The sequence below is a fragment of the Thunnus albacares genome, chromosome 2 (assembly GCF_914725855.1).
Source record: "Thunnus albacares chromosome 2, fThuAlb1.1, whole genome shotgun sequence".
Taxonomy (NCBI): domain Eukaryota; kingdom Metazoa; phylum Chordata; class Actinopteri; order Scombriformes; family Scombridae; genus Thunnus; species Thunnus albacares.
The window spans coordinates 26,739,015-26,757,472 of record NC_058107.1 but is presented as its reverse complement, the minus strand read 5'-3'; the positions used below and the strand labels follow the sequence as shown (position 1 = coordinate 26,757,472).

Below are 18,458 nucleotides of genomic sequence, written 5' to 3'. Positions count from 1 at the left end.
CTTTCTTCTTGCCCCTTCAGTTGGATGTTCAAGTTTCACTGTGCAGAGTTTGACACCAGAAGGCTGTTTTCATATTTATCTGTTGAAAGTTTCTCTGTGCTCATTGAAAATCAGGATTATGAGCAGGATTTGTGACCTCACAGCTAGTTTTGAAGTCAGATGTGGTCCAGTATTCAACTTGGTGTGAAGTGTGATGTGGAGACTTGAAGCCTCCATTGCATTAACACTGAGAACGAACTTTTCAGTGAAGCATATTCATTGATTCTGGAAATTTTAATGAGGGAGCAAGAGTGGATGCCATTTTTAAGATTTTAAAGTGGTAATTATACTTTTTTTGTGGAAAAACCATATCAGACACACATTATTGTTCCAAGCAGAGTATTTTATGTGTCTGAATTCATGCCTGGAGTGGATCTTTAATAGAAAATGCATAGGATTTCTTCTCATCCCTCTTGTAGGGGTGAATATAAACAGAAGGGCTGAGCAGTTAATTGAAATTTTATGGAAATTGCAATATGGCCTACTGTAATTTTCAAATCACAGGAGGTACAATATTTGTTAAAGGAGAAATGTGTGTCAAAATACTATTTTAAATGAAATGCTGTCATACTGCAGAGATGTCCTGGCCTACGCATTATATTCTACAGATATATTCTTTGTTTGGTGCAGATCCCTGCAAAAATCACACCATAATCATTTTAGTATGTTTTTCAATGAAAATGAGAATAATGACGTAAAAGTTATCATTCCCGCTAATGTTGCAAATCATATCACAATTGCATTATCAGTCAAAATAATCACAATTAGATATACACATGTTTGGACACACCTTCTCATTCACTTGAATGAGAAAGTGTGTCAAACTGTTTGATTGGTACTGTAGGTTGAAGCCCCTTCACAGCTCCAAACATCAAATTTCACCAAGCAGTGTGTGCAGTGGTGTTAAATGCTGCTGTTGATTTGTCATAGTTTGATAGTGATGTGAGGCGGAGCTGCTCCTGGTTTATTTTGGTTGCTTAAAACCTGAATTGCTCTTAGATTCTAAGGTGTAGAATAAGGGCAGCAACAAATCTTTCTGAATGCATACAGGTGAAGATGTATTAGAATGCATTTATTAGGATTAGGTTACCTAACAATGATGCTTAAACTGTATCTCTTCACTCTTCAGAGACAAAGCAGCTGTCGAGCAGAGGGGCAGGTGGCCTCTGCTCCTCCACCTTGGAGAAGTTGAGAGGCTTCACCTGCACAGCTGAGCCCAGTGATACTGAGAGGCAGGTGAAGGAGACGGGCGGTGCTAGCAATAAAATCTGTAACCAAGGAAGCAGCGGCCGGTGTCCTCGAGACGTTACAGATCAACACAGCAGTAATAACAGACTCCAGCAGACAGAGGATGAGCATGTGGATGATGAAGAGGAGGAGGAGGAGGAGGTCAAAGAAAAGGAGAAATCAGCGCTGGCTGCCTCAAAACAGGTATTTAACATCAGCAGCAGGTCGGCCCAGAGTTAAATGTCAAGCTCTCATGATGCCAGTCTGCCTTGCTAAAGTATCCATAAGCAAGGTAGCACAGGATCTGCCTCTCATCTCTGACCTTTTTAGAGGAGGAGAAACAAAAAAATCAGTTTTCCTATAGAAGATCAGTGATGTGCTGCACACAAAAGTTTGAGTTTCGTGGTGCAAAGGGCAGCTTTAGTCTGAGATATCTTTGAAAATACTCCATGACAGAATAATGATTAAGGGCTGCAACAAACAATTATTTTCGTCATCGTTTAATTTGCAGATTGTTTTCTTGATTAATTGATTGATAATTTTTACTATAACATTTCAGAGAGTTGTGAAAAATGCATGTTATAATACCTATTAGAATGCCTATTAATGCCCGTTAGAGCCCATTGTGACATTTCCAAATGTCTTGTTTTGTTCTGTTTTGTCCGTTCAACAGCCAAAAATCCAAAGATATTCAGTTTACTATCACGTATGACACATAAGAATATGAAATCCTCACATTTGAGAAGCTGTAATATTTGGCATTTCTGCTAAAAAATCACTACAATGATTATTTGATTATCAAAATAGTTGTTGATGAAATTTCTGCTGCTCTAATAATAATAATGTAATAATAATAATACATTTGATTTTAAGCCCCTTTCACATAACCCAAAGATACTGTACATACAGAAACACTATGTAGTTGCATGTTAAATAGCATTCACTGCATGTTTAAGCTCCAAATATTATGATAAAACGGCAATGATCTAAAAGAAAGACATTTAGTACAAATAAAAGATAAAGTGAGTGAACACGCATGAGTGGGAAATGGAGAACTGAATGCTTTAAGTGGGAAACATCTGGACACAAACTGTTGCTACTGAAAAGACAAAGTGATTGACAACTGGGTAAACTATTGTTTACAAGTAATCTAGGTTTTTTTTTTTTTCCTATTTCCAGGGGTTCTGCTTCTCTCAGTTTGCCAAGCCAGGAGGTGGAGGTGGGGGAGGAAGGGCTGCAGAGCTGAATCCTCCGTCAGACTCTAGCGCTCCATCCAGACGTTCGAAGAGTGTGTTCACTCCTCTGGAGCAGCAGGTCATCCAGCTGAAACAGCAGCATAATGATGCCTTGCTGGCTGTGGAGTGTGGTTACAAGTACAGGTTCTTTGGAGAGGATGCAGAGGTGAGAACTCAGTATCATCTGTGCTCACGATACTGGGAGGAAATTAACAGTATTAATACAAATGTATATTGATGTTTAATTGGCAGAAAGACATGTCAGTGTTTTTTATTTTTGTGCGTAAGTGTCCTTTTTCCACTGGTGGTATCTCACTTAGTAATGCTGGTTAAAGGATTTTTCCTGTGTTGATGAGTGTCATTTTTAAGGGTGCCCTCTGTCTTTATACACACATTTTTCTATATTTTTAAACAGGCATTAATGTGGATGTGTGTGATTACAGATCGCAGCAAAGGAGCTTAATATCATCTGCCATCTGGATCATAACTTCATGACGTGCAGCATTCCCACACACCGCTTGTTTGTTCACGTCAGGCGGCTGGTGTCTCACGGACACAAGGTATAAAATACATCTTGCATATGGTTCCTGTTTAGCTGTTTAGGATCAGAGTAGCCGCTGCTCATAAGCTTCTCCACGCTGTCTTATTGTCCTTATAGCTACGATATTGTCTTTAATTTCTAGGTGGGTGTGGTTAAGCAGACGGAGACATCTGCGATCAAAGCCTCAGGGGCAAACAGGAACGCTCTGTTTGCTCGTCAGCTCAGCGCTCTATACACAAAGTCCACTCTGGTGGGAGAGGGTATCCTTACAGACTGTCAATGTCGTGTGTGTGTGTGTGTGTGTCCTTAAAGCAGCCTTTTGTAACCTTTTATATCTAAAACGTTGTCCTTAACAATGTGTTGAGATGTAAACCCGGTCTGCAGACTGGCGGATGTGGAGGAGGGCGAGTGTGGTGACGTGGTGTCGGACCCTCCTGACAGCTTCCTGTTGTGTATCAGGGAGAGTTGGGACAAGTTGAAGAAGCAGTTCACTGTGGGGCTGGTGGTGAGTCTGATGAGCACTAATTTATATGGGCCATTGATGATCAGAGTGTTCAGTTTCAAGCAAATGAATATATATATGTAGTATGAGCATTTTGAATGTATTATTTCATAGCAACATGATCCTGGAAAAATTACTAAAATGCTTCTATAATTCAGACAAAGGCGTCAAAGACAAGAACATTTTTAACCCTGGTTTATGCATGTTTTTTTTTTTTTTTGGTATTTCTTTAATGTGTCCATCAATTTTGTGTATGCAGGCGGTTCAGCCAAGCACAGGAGACGTCTTGTTCGACTGTTTCCCCGATGGTCAGTCTCGCTCCGAGCTGGAGGGTCGTCTCCTGAAGATCAACCCTGTGGAGATCCTGGTGCCCTCTGACCTCTCAGAACAAACCCACAGACTCCTGCAGAGCATCACCAATGACAGGTAGTCAGCTGTCCGGGCACTAGGGGGCAGTCTGCACCCATTTACTCCACCACAGTGGATTCTCGCTGAAGTGCAGAGCTGTGTTGTTTATCTGTGTGTTTGCAAAAATGTGTGTGTGTGTGTGTGTGAATGTGTGTACTTAGTTTATTTCATTCTGGGGGATTGTGCTTAGATTTCCCCAGGCAGGTAGACAGTTGTTTGTCTGGAACTCTGTGGGCTCAGTCTGGATGAGGAAATCAATGCAGGCTCATTGAGAGGTTGTGTGAAAATGGCCCTCAGCTCCACCGCAGGGCTAACCAGAGGCCAACTTGTCTATTTTAAAAGTTCAGAGACTGACTTTACTCCTTACCTGATGTTTTTATAATACTTTTTACAAAGATAAATCATTTTTAGATGACGAAAACATTGAAACAAAAAGCGGAAGTTAATAGAAGTTGGCTGGCAGCAGGCTACTATTGATAAATGTGTGAGTCTTTTTTACAGTTTATGTACAGTTTACAACATTAACTGTACCCAGAGAAGTGGTGGAAAAAGTATTCAGACTAAAATTATCAACACTTAGGAATTTAGCAGCAGTCAAATCCTCTCAGTGGTTAGCTGAGCGTATGCACCTACAGGCACAACTGGGAGTTGTTAACTTTTAGGTTGGACTAATAAGCCTCAACTGAGTCTTTGATGCAAATGCAGACTTCCATTTAATGCAGTCCAGACTACTGTGTTTAAGAAGAGATAAACGGTTTTCCCTTCGCTCATCGGCTGATTAACAACACGGCCAGCGACAGTGACGTTGAGCTGATGTATTCCAGAAACCTGTTGCCTCCTATCGTGCTGCCATCCGGCTCCCCTTCACTGACAGTCTGCACCCAGCATGTTCACACGAGTGGGGATGATTTCCTCTGGAGGCTGCCTGTTGTTGCATTATGCCAAAATGAATATGAAGCGAGGGAGTGGGAGGGAGTGGAGTGGATTGAATTAGATGGGGATGGCTGGATAAATGGAGGGATGTCTGCTACTTTCTGCCTCTCTTGTCTGTGACTCCTTGATTGTGCACATTTCTCATTATTCACCCTTTTCATTTCAGTGGCTATTTTCTGACCTTTTTTTTTTTTTCTCAGTTGAAATTTCATTCTGGAATTTTTTTGTTCATTTGTATTCATTCCTCTTTTTCTTTCTCTCTCCTCCCTCCTCCTCCTCCTTCTTTCAGCCATCCGTGTTGAGTGATTATAGCGGAGATGGGCTTGTAAAGGCCAGTCCAATTATTGTGTTTGAACAGCACTGCTCTCTAGCGTTGTGCTCATCGGAGACAATACTCTCCTCAATTTGCAGCCTGTATCATACAAATACAGGGCAGCTTTGTCTGTTCAGCTCAGACAGAAAATTCATCACATTTATATTCATACACGACACTCAGCTATGTCGGGCCAATTACAGATCGCTACCGTTGGCAACCCCCCAAGATATTTTTCCAGGTGATTAGTTTCTTTTACACTGGAAATAATGACACTTAAAATGCACAAATGATTCTGAAATTGATGTTTTAATTTAGATCATCATTGGCACTGTTAATATCACATTAAAGTCACCCTTTGTTGATTATATTAGGAACCCATTAAAAAAGAAATACTAAAGCAAGAACCACCCAGGTGAACATTTAAAACAGGATTTTTGTGGCCACTGACGTTGGCTCAAAGGCCTCCGTGTCTCTGGGGTGGGCTGACGAGACGGGCCCCTTGGCAACGGGATGTGTGTGTGTGTCCATGGAGCGGCAGGTAATGAGTCCCTGGGTGGTTGGTAGTAGCTAGGTGCAGTATTAGTTGCTTTACTCATCTACAGCCTGGAGTCATGAGTCAGGATCAGAGCGGTGAAGGGGATTAGAGCGACTGAAAAGCTCACTGGCTGATGCTGTCAACACAAATGTTCTTGCTTTCTCGCTTTTTCAAAGATTTTAAGTCGATGACTGATGCTTGTGAAAGTTAATTTTACATTCTGGGTGCATGGTAAGACAGCAGTCATGTATCAGGATAGACCCACACACCAACTGACATAATGTATGTGTTTTGGTGCGTGTAGATTTAAATGGCCACTATCAGAGCTCCATATTCACCCTACAGCAATAGATACTAATTAAGCACCTTAATCTGCTCTGCACACTAACCTCTGATCTCTGGGTTGCAACATCTCTGACTTAACCTTTAGCCATCCTCGCTTTTGATTGATTACCACCATCATAGTGCTCTGAGCATTTTAAAAAACAAAAAACAAAAACATCAATGCCAAAAAAGTGGTGCGTCACTTCTTGATGTGAAGCACTGCAGAGTTTAAAGGGTTAGTTCAACAAAATTACAAAAAGAGAAACATATTTTCTTGGTTTATTTTATGCAGATTTTAAGATATCTGTCTCTACCACTGTAACAGAAACTATTGACAACATGCTTTGTGAATTATCCAGAGTAATGGCGCTGCTGTTTTTGGAAAGGCACACTGCTATTAAATTTATTACCACAGTAGCAGCATGGCTCTAATGTTCGTTGTTTTTTTGGTTCATCCACCACTTTGGTCCAGACTGAAATATCTCAACATTCAAGCTTTCTAAAAGATGAATGCCATTGACTTTGTTGATCACCTGATTTCATCTAGCACAATCATCAAAATTATAATTTGTTAAATACTTTGGTTTAAATACCTGCAAAACTGATGATTAACTAATTTCCATCAGCCTCAGCTTTGCTTTATGTTTAGAGCTTGTTAGAAAACGTTAGCATGTTAACACGCTAACCTAAGATGGTTAACATGGTAAACATTACACTTGCATGTTATCATTGTGAGCATGTTATTGTTATTGTAGTGTTGTGTGTAAGTACACTGAGAGCCACTAAACCGTAGTCAAATTCCTTTTATACTTAAACGTACTTAGTCAATGAAGATAAAGATGATTCTGATGTTAGCATAAAGCTAAAAACACTGTTGGGCCTGAGTACAGCCTCACAGAGCTGCCAGAGCAGCTTTGTTTAAGTGTAGTTGTGTAAATGTAATTTTTCAATGCAGTGAGCACAAAAGAATAACGTATTGGGGTGGAGGCAAAGATCTCAAATCAAACCAAACCAAAACTATTTGCAGGCTAGATACCACGAGTGTCTGTTTTTGTAATTAAAGTGAACTAAACCTTTAATTTTGGCTGGATTTATGAGATGAACTCAAACCACTGGTCGATTGTTTGCATAAACCTTAACCAGTGTCCAGCTTTGTAGTTTCCCGTGAACCTCAAACTCAACTTTCTAAACCCTGGTGCAAAACGACGGTGTCCTGTTTGGGTTTTGCAGAAATGCTACACTGCGCCCCTCTGTCTCTGGATCAATACCAGCAATTGCCGCTGTTCTTGTAAACCTCATAATATGGTTGAATTGACTGGTTGAATGATTAATGGTCATAGTTGCACTGCTGGCACAATATGCGCATACGATATTGATCACTTTTTATATGATCCTTGCTCCCAGTCCAACCAGTGGCTGAGGTGAAAGATGATGATTCCTCTATGTGTGTGACTGTGTGTGTGTGTGTGTGTGTGTGTGTGTGTGTGTGTGTGTGTAAGCATTAGGAAACGGAAGAATGAAAATGCTTCAGCACTGCGTCCAGAGCCACGTGTTTGCCTTGGTTGCCCCAGCAACAACAGAGCGGACAAAAGCAACAGAGTCCTTGAAAGCAGCAATACCGAGCGAATGAATTGAGCAATAGGGAAATGCGATGGAGCGACAGGGAGATGCAGGGAAACTGTGTGTTTGTGTGTGTGTGACTGAGGTTTGTATGTGTGTGTGTGTATTGAGCTAAACAAAAGGACGGCTGGAACACTCTGTGCTGCTGTGTCTCGTTTTTCTTACACAGGAAGCTGATCAGATAATAGATATTGTGTTAGCGTCATTTGTCTGTACTGAAAGTCACAAGCACCACTGACCTCTTGAACCTCTTCAAGCAGTGTCATTTTTTTCCCCTTCCAGTGCTCAGGCTGATGACAGAGTGCGAGTTGAGAAGAGGGACAGCGCTCAGTTTGAGTTTGCCACTGCGATGAACACAGTCACAGAGTTCTACTGCCACACCCAGGACAAAGGTGTGTGTTTGTGTAACTGTATGAATCTATATTTTTCAATCTTTTACTCTTTATTTCCTCCAGTTAATCATGTAGTCTTATTGAGACTAAGACAGCCTGTAACACAGTGGATGTGTCTGAGGAGTGGGCCTGTGACTCATGGTTGTGTTGTAATGATGAAAATGTGGCATGTGTTCATGTGTCTGTGTCCTCCAGGCTCTCGCTCTCTGTCGAGTGTAGTATCCTTGGAGAGCCCAGTGATCTGCTGTCTGGGGCCTCTCATCCAGTATCTCCAAGAATTCAACTTAGAGAGAATTCTTAGGAGTGAAAGGTACGCACAAACAAACAAACGCATACGCACACACGCTTAGCAACACGGGATACAAGCTTTGTCACTATCAGGGGTTTACACTGGTCAATAGATTCCTAGGATAGCGTGGGATTTTGAGAGACGTGATGGACTCCACAGGACGGCAGATTTAAGGGAATTTGTGCAGCGTTTAGCTCTTTCTTTTCCACATTTACAACTTTTTGAGATGAACACTAACATTTCACAAGCCTAGAAGCACCATTTTTCAGTCAGAGTTGGTCTAATTCGATTTATGGAAAAGTTGTGGAATCATCACAATCTTTACATTTTAAAACAACTTCCCAACAGATACATTGATAAGTTATTGTTATTTACATTGTGCAGCTACATTGTCATAAGATTTTGTGCTCCATGTAGCTCATTCCGACGTCTGAACTCTGAGTCGGAGGGTATGACCCTCAGTGCTGCCACCCTCAGGAACCTGGAGATCCTCAACAATCAGGTAAGATAAGATAAGATGTATCCATGAATACCTGCATATCAAAAAGAAAGTAACAAATAAAATAGGAATAATAGACACAACAAAAGTTGACAGTAGTAGAATAGATACAGTAAGCACATATTTTAGTTGTCATGGCCACTAATCGAGCATAATGAAGGGGTGAAGTCTGTTTGGATGATACATGGTGCGCACTGCACTGTACTGTATGATCCCCTCATGTATACTAATTGCTAAACAGAAACATCTGCACTTTGTCTTTGGACGTCTGGTGAAGAAAATTATGCTTTTTAAATTACATTGGTGAGAGCCAGAACTGTTTTTTAGTCCAGGTCAAGGCTCAGTCATGAGTCGAAATCATGTTACAAGTCCAGCGTCAGATTATTAAAGTGACAAAGCATTTCAACATTTTTCTTTTAAACTTGTGTGAATAGAGTATTTTACACGGCTGAAACCAGGTCATTTTACTACACAGGCCTAATTATTACTTTTTCATTGTGTGTGGCTATGCAAGGAGTGCATGCTACTGTCTCATATATGCTTTGTTGTTCTGGTATTTTACCAGGTCAGAATTTAAAATTTCACCTGTATGCAGGCGTAGACAGTGTTTTTGTAATTACTCAAATATCCAGAAGGGGGAGACAAAAGTCCCGCACTCCAGCTTTAAACTGCCTTTTTTAATTTCATTTGGAAATTTATATTATATGATTTCATGATTAAATAACGTTCCATAAAGCAAATCAAATCTTGCATAAAACAATAATGTGGCTTTACATCATAGGCAGAGTCAGCATCCTGCTGTACAACACAAGACTCTTAACAACAAGCTTTTCTGCTAAAGTCTCCTTCTTATCTAACTTATAAACATGAACACACCTCTTGTCCTGCACCTTAGCTTGTTGAACGAGCCACCAAACATACATTTGCTAGGAAATATAAACATACCTAAAAATTTGACCTCTGTTTGGTTAGATGCTGGTTTGGTCATTGCCCTTCAAAATCTCTGTTAGCAACACACAGTCTGCCCATGACTTGTAGCTACAGCAGTTGATTAACTTTGTCTCTGTTCCGCACGGTGTAGCACCTACCAGTTAATGTCACTTAAATAAGCCTCAGACACGCCCCCCAGCTGGCTAAGACAAAAGCATTTCTGATATTTTTCAATTTAAAAAAACAAAAAACAAAAAAAAACATGTTTACATGATTTTTGACTGCAAAGCGGGATGATTGAATGTGATTGTGTCTTCTGCTCTGGTTAGAGCCAGGTCGAGGGAAACCGCTGAACAGAAGTGCACATCAGTTAAAAAGCTTGAACATGATGTTTGTTACATTCACTTAAATAAAAGCCTGGAGAGTACTCTAACTGACCTACTTTACTTGCATCTTCCATTTTGGCAATCTGTCAGCACAAAGCCGTGTCCACAGCTGGCCAGCTAGAAATATCATGCAGCTTTCCAGGTAGATGGACACCTTCCAGTGCAAATACTTTCTTATATACTTAATGTCACGACAACTGTCCACATGATTTTTGTGCAACTTGGAGAAATCAGTTTATACTCGTCATTGCACCGTGGACTGTAAACATTTAATGGGTGAGTTAAATTGTTCCTCCAATCGCAAAACAAAATGTTCAGTGACTAGTCAGGCTTGCGTGGGTGACGGCCCAAAAGTTCAGCACGACTCTGCCGTGGCATTTGTGTCAGACAAGTAGACATCCTGTACAGTACACGCACAGACATCACACACGGAGTTCAAGCTCAGTTCAAGTCTTCCCAACTGACTGCTTGTGGCTTCGATCACTTGCTCACGTCTTGAATTAATGACATCATAATTACTTTTTCTTCCTCTCTGAAAGAACCATAGTAATGCTGGATAATGTCACATTCAAACTAAACCCTCTCCTCTAACTTGTTGCAAGCTCTGTGTATGTGTGTTATATTACGTGTAATTGGTGTTGTGTGTGCGTGTGTTTGTTCGACAACAGACAGATGGCGGTGTGAAGGGCAGTCTGTTGTGGGTGTTGGATCACACTCGCACTCCGTTTGGGAGGAGACTGATGAGGAAGTGGGTGAGCCAGCCCCTCACAGACCCACAGTGAGTACAGGAGCCCTCTGACCTCTGTTGCAGCACGACTGTCAGTGCCGAACTGTTTCAGCTTCTTTTTCTGTTCCTGTTATTCAGTTTTATAGTGCTTAACAACACATCTTAACATTAGGAGTTTGGGGACTTTCTTTCCATGATTAAGCCTCTCAGGTGCTTATTCCTATCCACAAGATGCTCTACCAATCACATGGTTTTGTCATGTTTAGTTTAGAGATGGTTAAGGTTAGAGTTAGAGCTATGTGTTTTGTTTTTCAAAGCTGCTTTGCTGCAAAGAGAATTTCCTCATGTGGGACAATAAAGATCTGAATTGAATGGTTTGGATTCTGGTTTGTCAGTCTGAGTGCAGGCTGGAGGATTTTAACACAGCTTGAGAAGCCTAATCAAAAAGATTCTTACAGGAGCAGCTTTGCGTTCGCTTCGTCACAGTGGGACAGAAATCGAAGTATGGATTGTTATTATTTCATATGAATGATTAAATGCCATTTCAGGACCAGGAATAATTCTTCATCCAGCAGAGCAGCTGCTCCTCTTTTTTGAAACACCGCAGGGTAAAAGCACACATAAAAAGCACTTTAAATAAAAACACTGCAACGGACTCAATAGTGCTTGTGTCATAAACAACCTCTCAGTTATAATATTGCTGTACTTCTCCAGGTCTCTTCTCTGCCATGTAATTTTATTATCCATTTATTGATTGTGTGAGTATTCTCTCTGTGTGTCGCTCCCTCCCACTGTGCAGGGATTATAGTTGTGGATTGGGCACTGCTCTCAGATTATACAGATAGCTCCTCTACAGAATATCAACATCAATAAAGCCCAGATTACACCCGAGCACATTAATTCCAAGACACACAGCACAGCAGCACAGATCAATGATTGAGTGTGAGTTGATGCTCATTTTATAACATCACTAAGCTTTTCTCTGTGCTTTTTTCAGTTCATTTTTGCTGGATGTTTACGATCACAGACAGGTTTTGTACTCATTGTGTCTTTTTAAAATAAGTTTTTTTTTTTTGCAGGAAGTTAAGTGTAATTTAGAAATCAAGGCAACTTGTTTAAGCTTTAGACAAACACATTTTAGTACTCTAAGCATCTACTTCATCACCAGAAGGTATGTGGCAGAGATGGCAACTAAAGTAATTCAAACACAAATTAGAAAATGAAGAAATTTCACTCACGATAGTAACACTGCAGTCACGTCTCTCACAGATGTTTGACTTTAAGCAGTGCCTGTTTAGGCCATCAGTAAACCACAGCACATCTATGCTAATCAGAGGCAATTTTGCAGTTATTTGTTCTGATTTTGAAATGTCTTTTTGAAAAAAAAAAAAAAGCTCATGACTGGGTTTAAAACATTGATTTTCATTCCTCCCTACAGTTCTGTACCTTTCTTTCATTTCCTCTTTCATTTCTTTCCTTCCATAAACCCTCAGGTCTATCTCCGAGAGGCAGGATGCGGTGCAGGAGATTCTTGAGTCGGACTCTCTCACTTTAAACTCCGTCAGATCCCTGCTGTCACATTTGCCTGACCTGGAGAGAGGCATCTGTAGCATATACCACAAAAAGGTAATAAGTAATAAACAAAAAGGGACAGGGTTCAAAAGACTGAGACTGATGGATCACATGTCTGCCCCACTTACACACACTGGTTAAAGGAAAATTCAGTTTTCACAGCCTGGGTCATATTTTTGTCATCATTCCTATCAGTTATTTTAACATTTACTCACCAGCTTAAGCTGAAATATGTGTATCCTGTAAAACTACTAGAAACATTGGCTGTAAACTAACGCTGCAAAAATCTGAAATTAGAAATGTAAAATAGCACACCTCCTTTTTCTTGCTATTTTGCATAAAAATGAAAACCAAGATAATTTTCTCCTTCTCTTTCTCTCTCTCTTTTTTATGGTGTGCTTCTTGATTAACAACAGGGAACAGGCGCCTCAGTGGCACTTACCCGATTGTCTGACACAATCTCATTTCCCATCGGACCCATCTTTGAAATGTCAGAAGGCTTCATCCCACCTGTGTGTCTGTGTGTGTGTGTGTGTGTGTGTGTTGTACAGAGATGAGAGAGGCACTCTGATCTTAGCTTGATGTCTTATTTCATGCTCAACGTTCTGACTCCTTCATATAGAAAAAAGAAAATCATCAAATGTCACTGAACACACACATACACACACAGAGGCCTTAAAGGTGACATATTATACTCCTTTTCACCAAGTTAATATAGGTCTCTGAGGTCCCCAGAACATGTCTTTGAAGTTTTTTGCTGAAAACACCACTGATATTATGCATTCTAGCATACCTCTATACTCCTCTGTTTCAGTCGTGTTCTCGATGGGCTGTTTCTGTGTCTATGCAAATGAGCTGCTGCTCACTGCACCCTACTCTGAAACTGGTTGTGGCTTTCCGGCTCTGACACAATGCCAGATTACATGACCGCAACAAAAGAGACCGAGGGCTGTTGACAGTATTCATATTCATACTGGAACTGCAATGGAGCTGTAGTAGCGTCACTAGTACTGGTATTACACTAACACTAAGTGTATCTGTGGACCAGAATGGGCGTATTAGCTTCAGCTTGACTTTACACACACTGCCACAAAGGACCACTACAGCTTTATGGTCTGAGAAAGTTAGCTACTGGGTGCTAATCAAAGTTACACAATGTTGCCTAGCAAAGGAATACCTGTTGTTTTTTCATTTCTGTTTCACACATGTATCGTTACCTTCATGGCATGTCTATCAATTACATTTACATAATGTTACAGCAGTAACACACACATACAGGCTAGGATCATGGAGCAGAATGAGCTAATATGTAACAAACCTTCCATAAAATGCAACATGAAAAAACAGTTGCCACCATCCAACCTACTACTGTCTTTATTCAGCTGACTTCAAATGAGGCTTAACGTTCATACAGTTCATCTTGACTGACTGACAGCCATGATAGCCACGCAACATGCTAATGCCAGGTTCAACAGGGCTAACTTGCTAAATAAACAGTAAAACAGCATAAAAACTTACTTAAAACTTACTGCTTCCAGGTTTGAGGTCAGGTCATGGACAGCCGGTATCGATCCATCACACACACATATATAACGGTTTTCCGGTCGTTGTGGGGACATTTCCATCAAAAATAAAGTGGATCCACCGCTTCACTTCCTCAGATGATGGGAGGACATAAAGACTGTTGTGTTGATTCTTGCAGCCAACAACAGAACTTTGATTCAGTTCAATATTTGATTCAATAGGCTTTCACCGGGTTGTCGTCAACCTGCTGGAGCACTGGAGGGGGAGGTCTATGTTCAACAGATCTCTTTATGCATGACATCATAAAGGGAGCCAAATTTAAACTGTGCACACACATTTACTGATAGAAAAACATATCTTGAAAAGACATGAAAAAGTGCATTTTGCTTAACACGTGACCTTTAATTATCACTTTTCCCATTTGTAGATAAATGGGACTGTGTGTAATGGCCTGTGTCCCTCTGGCTCCATTGACATAATGCGAGGGAGGGCATGCTTGTGGTCTCCAGTCACTTGTCTGTTTGGATTCATAAAAGAGCAACATGGGGGCTGCTGACATGGGGGACCATTAAAATGGCAGCATGTGATTAATACCATAAACCATTGTCGGTGTGACACTCATTAACCTTTCATGACTTGGTACTATATTGTGACATCACTAATGGCAATAATGAGGCAATATAATCTCCAATATCCCCTCTTTTCTGACACATTTCCATGCAGAGCATTGATTAATCATTATCTTGTTCCATCTTAAATGATTTTATTTTCAAAGCTGCAGTATTGATCGTGTTTGAAATATTACACACCGTACTTTGTATTAAATTCTAGACAGAACAGTGATAAATAAACAGTAATAAAGACTGATAGATATTACATAGTGATGACTGAAGTTCTGATTATATTCTGTATCTGCCGTTTGATGACATCACCGTCACATGTTCATTGTATTAAAGCTCCCGTTGTGAAGACTTGCTAATAAGCGGTGTCTCTCAGAGCATTTGCTGCTTGACTGCCATATCCAATGCAGATGAGATTTAGTGATCTAATCTCGCTGGTTTACAGACTTTCCCAATAACAGAACAAACTTATATACACATATATATATGTGTGTATATATGTATAATAAGAATACAAAGGTATTTCTTAATTCCTGCTTTATAAATGGCTGGTAGATGTTTTTTGTGATGAGATGCAGCTCCTTGTGCAATTGAAATACAATATGTTGGAACAAACTATTTACACTTCAAATATTTTGCATGTCTTGTGTTGGTGTGCTCCAGTCTTCCACACAGGAGTTTTACCTCATTAGTAGCAGTCTTTCTCGCCTGGGACTGGAACTGCAGGCCCTGCTGCCAGCTATCCAAGCACAGATCAGTTCGGCGCTGCTTCAAGGGCTTTTGTTGGACACTCCTGACCTCCTGGCTCCAGCCCACAGCTTCCTCAAGGTGCTCAATGAAAAGGCGGCCAAGTGAGTATAATCGGGGGTAAAAGAGGACGATCTGAGTAGTTAGACTCAGCTGCGATAATCCTCCCACCACAAAAAAATCTGGAAACTGCACAGAAAAAAAGGGGAGAAAAAACGATTACAAAGTAAAATAGCCCTTAGGAATCACACTTTGATACACAAATCTGGGACAAAAATAGTCATTTAATAGTGGTGAAGGATGGCTTTATGAATGACTGATACGTGGCTCAGAATGTGATTGACTCTCAATAGATTGTGTCTGAGTGGCATTATTGTTCATTTTGAAAAGAATAGTCAATCAAGTCTATGTTTGATCATTTAACTTGCTTTGTTGTGCACACTTACTGCAGTCTGGTGGATACAGAGTGCAGGGCTTTCAACTAACAATTACTGTCAATATAGATTCATCTATTGATCTTTCTGTACTAATTGTTCAATCTATAAAATGCCAGAAAATAATGAGATGTGCCCTGCATCCTTTCTCAGCCCGAGGTGACCAACAGTCCAAAAGATAAGAAGATATTCTATTCACGATGATATAGAAGAGAGAAAAACAGCAAATTGTCACATTTGAAAAGCTGGAACCAGAAAAACTGACATAAAATGATAAATTGATGATTAAAGCTGCTGTTTATTAAAGATCTGTTGATTTATTGACTAATAAACATAATCCAGTTAGTTTGTGGGAAGATTGGCTTTCAATTTAACTTGCCTGTTAATATGAGAACAAAGACATCAAATTCATTGGAAATAGACCTGAGAGCCACAGGAGACTGCATTCAAATTCATTTAAACACCTTGATTTGTTAAATATATTTTGTAATTAAAATGTGTAAATCTGTGTCCTTGACATCTATGTGACCCTTTTACTATTAATTTCATCCAATTTCATTGTTAATTTCATTCAGTTAGATTGTTAAACACTCGAGCATAGTAGATCTCATCTAACAGGTTGACATCAGGCTCCTATGTTTATGTCTACGTTTATGTGAAAATCAGAAAAACACCCCACAGTAAGAATGATGTATGATCAACAGGTGGCATGGAGCACCAGAATGAATAGTGACACATGGATGATTTATTTATTTATTTTGTTTTCACTGTTCAACAGGTAGGATGACTAACCTTTATGTCTCAGATGCTCTCCGTTACTGCATGTCTGTGTTGTGATATGTTACCGGCAGCTGTCACATTTGGACTGGTGTTTGTGCAGGTCTGGCAATAAGACAGAGCTGTTCTCAGATCTGTCCGGCTTCCCGGTGCTGCAGGAAAGGAGGGAGCAGATCCAGAGCGTGCTCAATGAGATCCAAGACCACCGCAAAGACATCAGGCTGGTGCTGAAGGCCCCTGCACTCGACTACACGACTGTGTCCGGACAGGAGGTATCGTCTGTGTGTGTGTGTGTGTGTGCGTGTGTGTTTTAGGCAAAGAGTGAAAGACAGGTGGGAGGTTGATGGCCTGATTTGGGTAGAAGACTGAGTCACAGTGATGATCTGATATCTGTGTGTGTTTGTGTGTCAGTTTTAATCAACAGCGACACATTCTGTTGTCCATCTGCTCCGGTCTTATTTATCAAAGTCTCTGCCCTCCTCTGCCCTCAGTTTCTGATTGAGGTGAAGAACTCGCGGTCTTCCACCATTCCACCTGACTGGGTCAAAATCAGCAGGTGAGCTCACAGTTGCAGCACACATACACATGTAGGACAAACACACACAGTCACAGAAACTTTCATCAGGACAATGATATGACAGTAACCCTTACTGTCATTCTCTGTGGTGTTAAATATGACCTCTGAGCTGACAAACCTTCTTTCTCAGTTGAATTTAAATATTTTTAGAAGTTTTGAAGTGTCATTTGCACTGATTTATATCCTGAGAATTAGTTGCAAAAATAGATTTTTTTTCACTGAATGGGGTAATGGATAGCATTATATGTTATGCACTGTACATAAAACACTTCAGATAGCAACTTAGCAATGAGGAAACAAGGTGATAATTGTTAAAAATCCCCTTCAGACAGGTTTTAAGACATAAAATTACTCTGCTTGGAATAATAATGTGTGTCTGATATTGTTTTTCCACAAATAAAGTACAGTTACCACGTTAAAATCCTTAAAATTGTATCCTCTCCTTCTCTCTCACTGAAAAATCCACAATCTATGAATATGCAGATATTGTTCATCTCTGAATGTCTGCTGGATGCAAGATGTCTCCTACTTCACTGTAAAGTCCATTCTCAGTGTTTGTGTGCTGGAGGTTTCAAGTTTCCACATCACACTTGGGAAAGTTGCATATTGGACTAGGATTGGTTCCCAAACTAGTTGTGATGTCACCAATGATGTTTAAAGATACGGGCCTTAAACTCAGATTTTACAGTGAGCACAGAGAAACTTTCCATTTTCAGCACATGAATGTGAAACTGCACATAAGTCATTCTGCATAGTGAAGTTCAAACATTCACATGAATGAACAAGAACAAAAACACATTTTTGAGTGGAGGGGGACTTTGATGTATGTTAAATATATATTGTATATATGTTATACCATGGCCATGGAAAGCACTTGTTTCCGATTGGCTGGCAGGTGGCTCTTCAAATTGGTTATTGATTTAGGACACTTGAGACGTCGTTCAGATCAGCAGTTCCAAATCACTGCACAATAGTATTGAACTGCAAGTCACCATAGCAACAATACTTGCGTTTGAACTACACTGTTGGGTAATTCAGAGATTAAACTAATCCTTTGGTTCAGTTTTACTGCTTGAATCAACCTCTTTTTCCAGCTCTGGTAAACCCTCTGAACACCTGTCCAGAGCGAAGCAGCAGACAGACAAAGTTAGCGACTAGATGGTGAATAGTGGAGAATTTAGAAGCTAAAGAGTCAGATATTTAATGGAAACTAAAAAACAGAGGTAAATGGAGAGTGAATTTGTCAGGTGGCTAGAGTAGATAGAACTCTATATTAATATTTTCATGTTGCTGCGGCCTGCAAT

General features: G+C 40.3%; 1 protein-coding gene and 1 long non-coding RNA gene across 3 annotated transcripts in view; one reads left to right on the top strand and one right to left on the bottom strand.

The window, feature by feature from the left end:
- msh3 (mutS homolog 3 (E. coli)) overlaps positions 1 to 18,458 on the top strand; it is a 44,502-nt gene that overhangs the window by 483 nt on the left and 25,561 nt on the right. For both annotated transcript variants that reach the window (XM_044375597.1, XM_044375605.1), the window contains exons 3-16: positions 1,169 to 1,470; positions 2,446 to 2,667; positions 2,945 to 3,061; positions 3,185 to 3,302; positions 3,408 to 3,547; positions 3,804 to 3,970; positions 7,963 to 8,072; positions 8,268 to 8,382; positions 8,779 to 8,863; positions 10,845 to 10,954; positions 12,397 to 12,529; positions 15,283 to 15,470; positions 16,681 to 16,849; positions 17,069 to 17,133. In XM_044375597.1, the coding sequence (XP_044231532.1) occupies positions 1,169 to 1,470; positions 2,446 to 2,667; positions 2,945 to 3,061; positions 3,185 to 3,302; positions 3,408 to 3,547; positions 3,804 to 3,970; positions 7,963 to 8,072; positions 8,268 to 8,382; positions 8,779 to 8,863; positions 10,845 to 10,954; positions 12,397 to 12,529; positions 15,283 to 15,470; positions 16,681 to 16,849; positions 17,069 to 17,133 (2,041 nt within the window). The remainder of the gene's footprint in view (positions 1 to 1,168; positions 1,471 to 2,445; positions 2,668 to 2,944; positions 3,062 to 3,184; positions 3,303 to 3,407; positions 3,548 to 3,803; positions 3,971 to 7,962; positions 8,073 to 8,267; positions 8,383 to 8,778; positions 8,864 to 10,844; positions 10,955 to 12,396; positions 12,530 to 15,282; positions 15,471 to 16,680; positions 16,850 to 17,068; positions 17,134 to 18,458) is intronic.
- LOC122998646 lies at positions 28 to 17,972 on the bottom strand. Its single transcript, XR_006407462.1, has 3 exons — positions 17,887 to 17,972; positions 12,789 to 12,793; positions 28 to 38 (listed from the first exon to the last, which is right to left on the bottom strand). It is a non-coding gene; the product is annotated as an uncharacterized LOC122998646 (long non-coding RNA).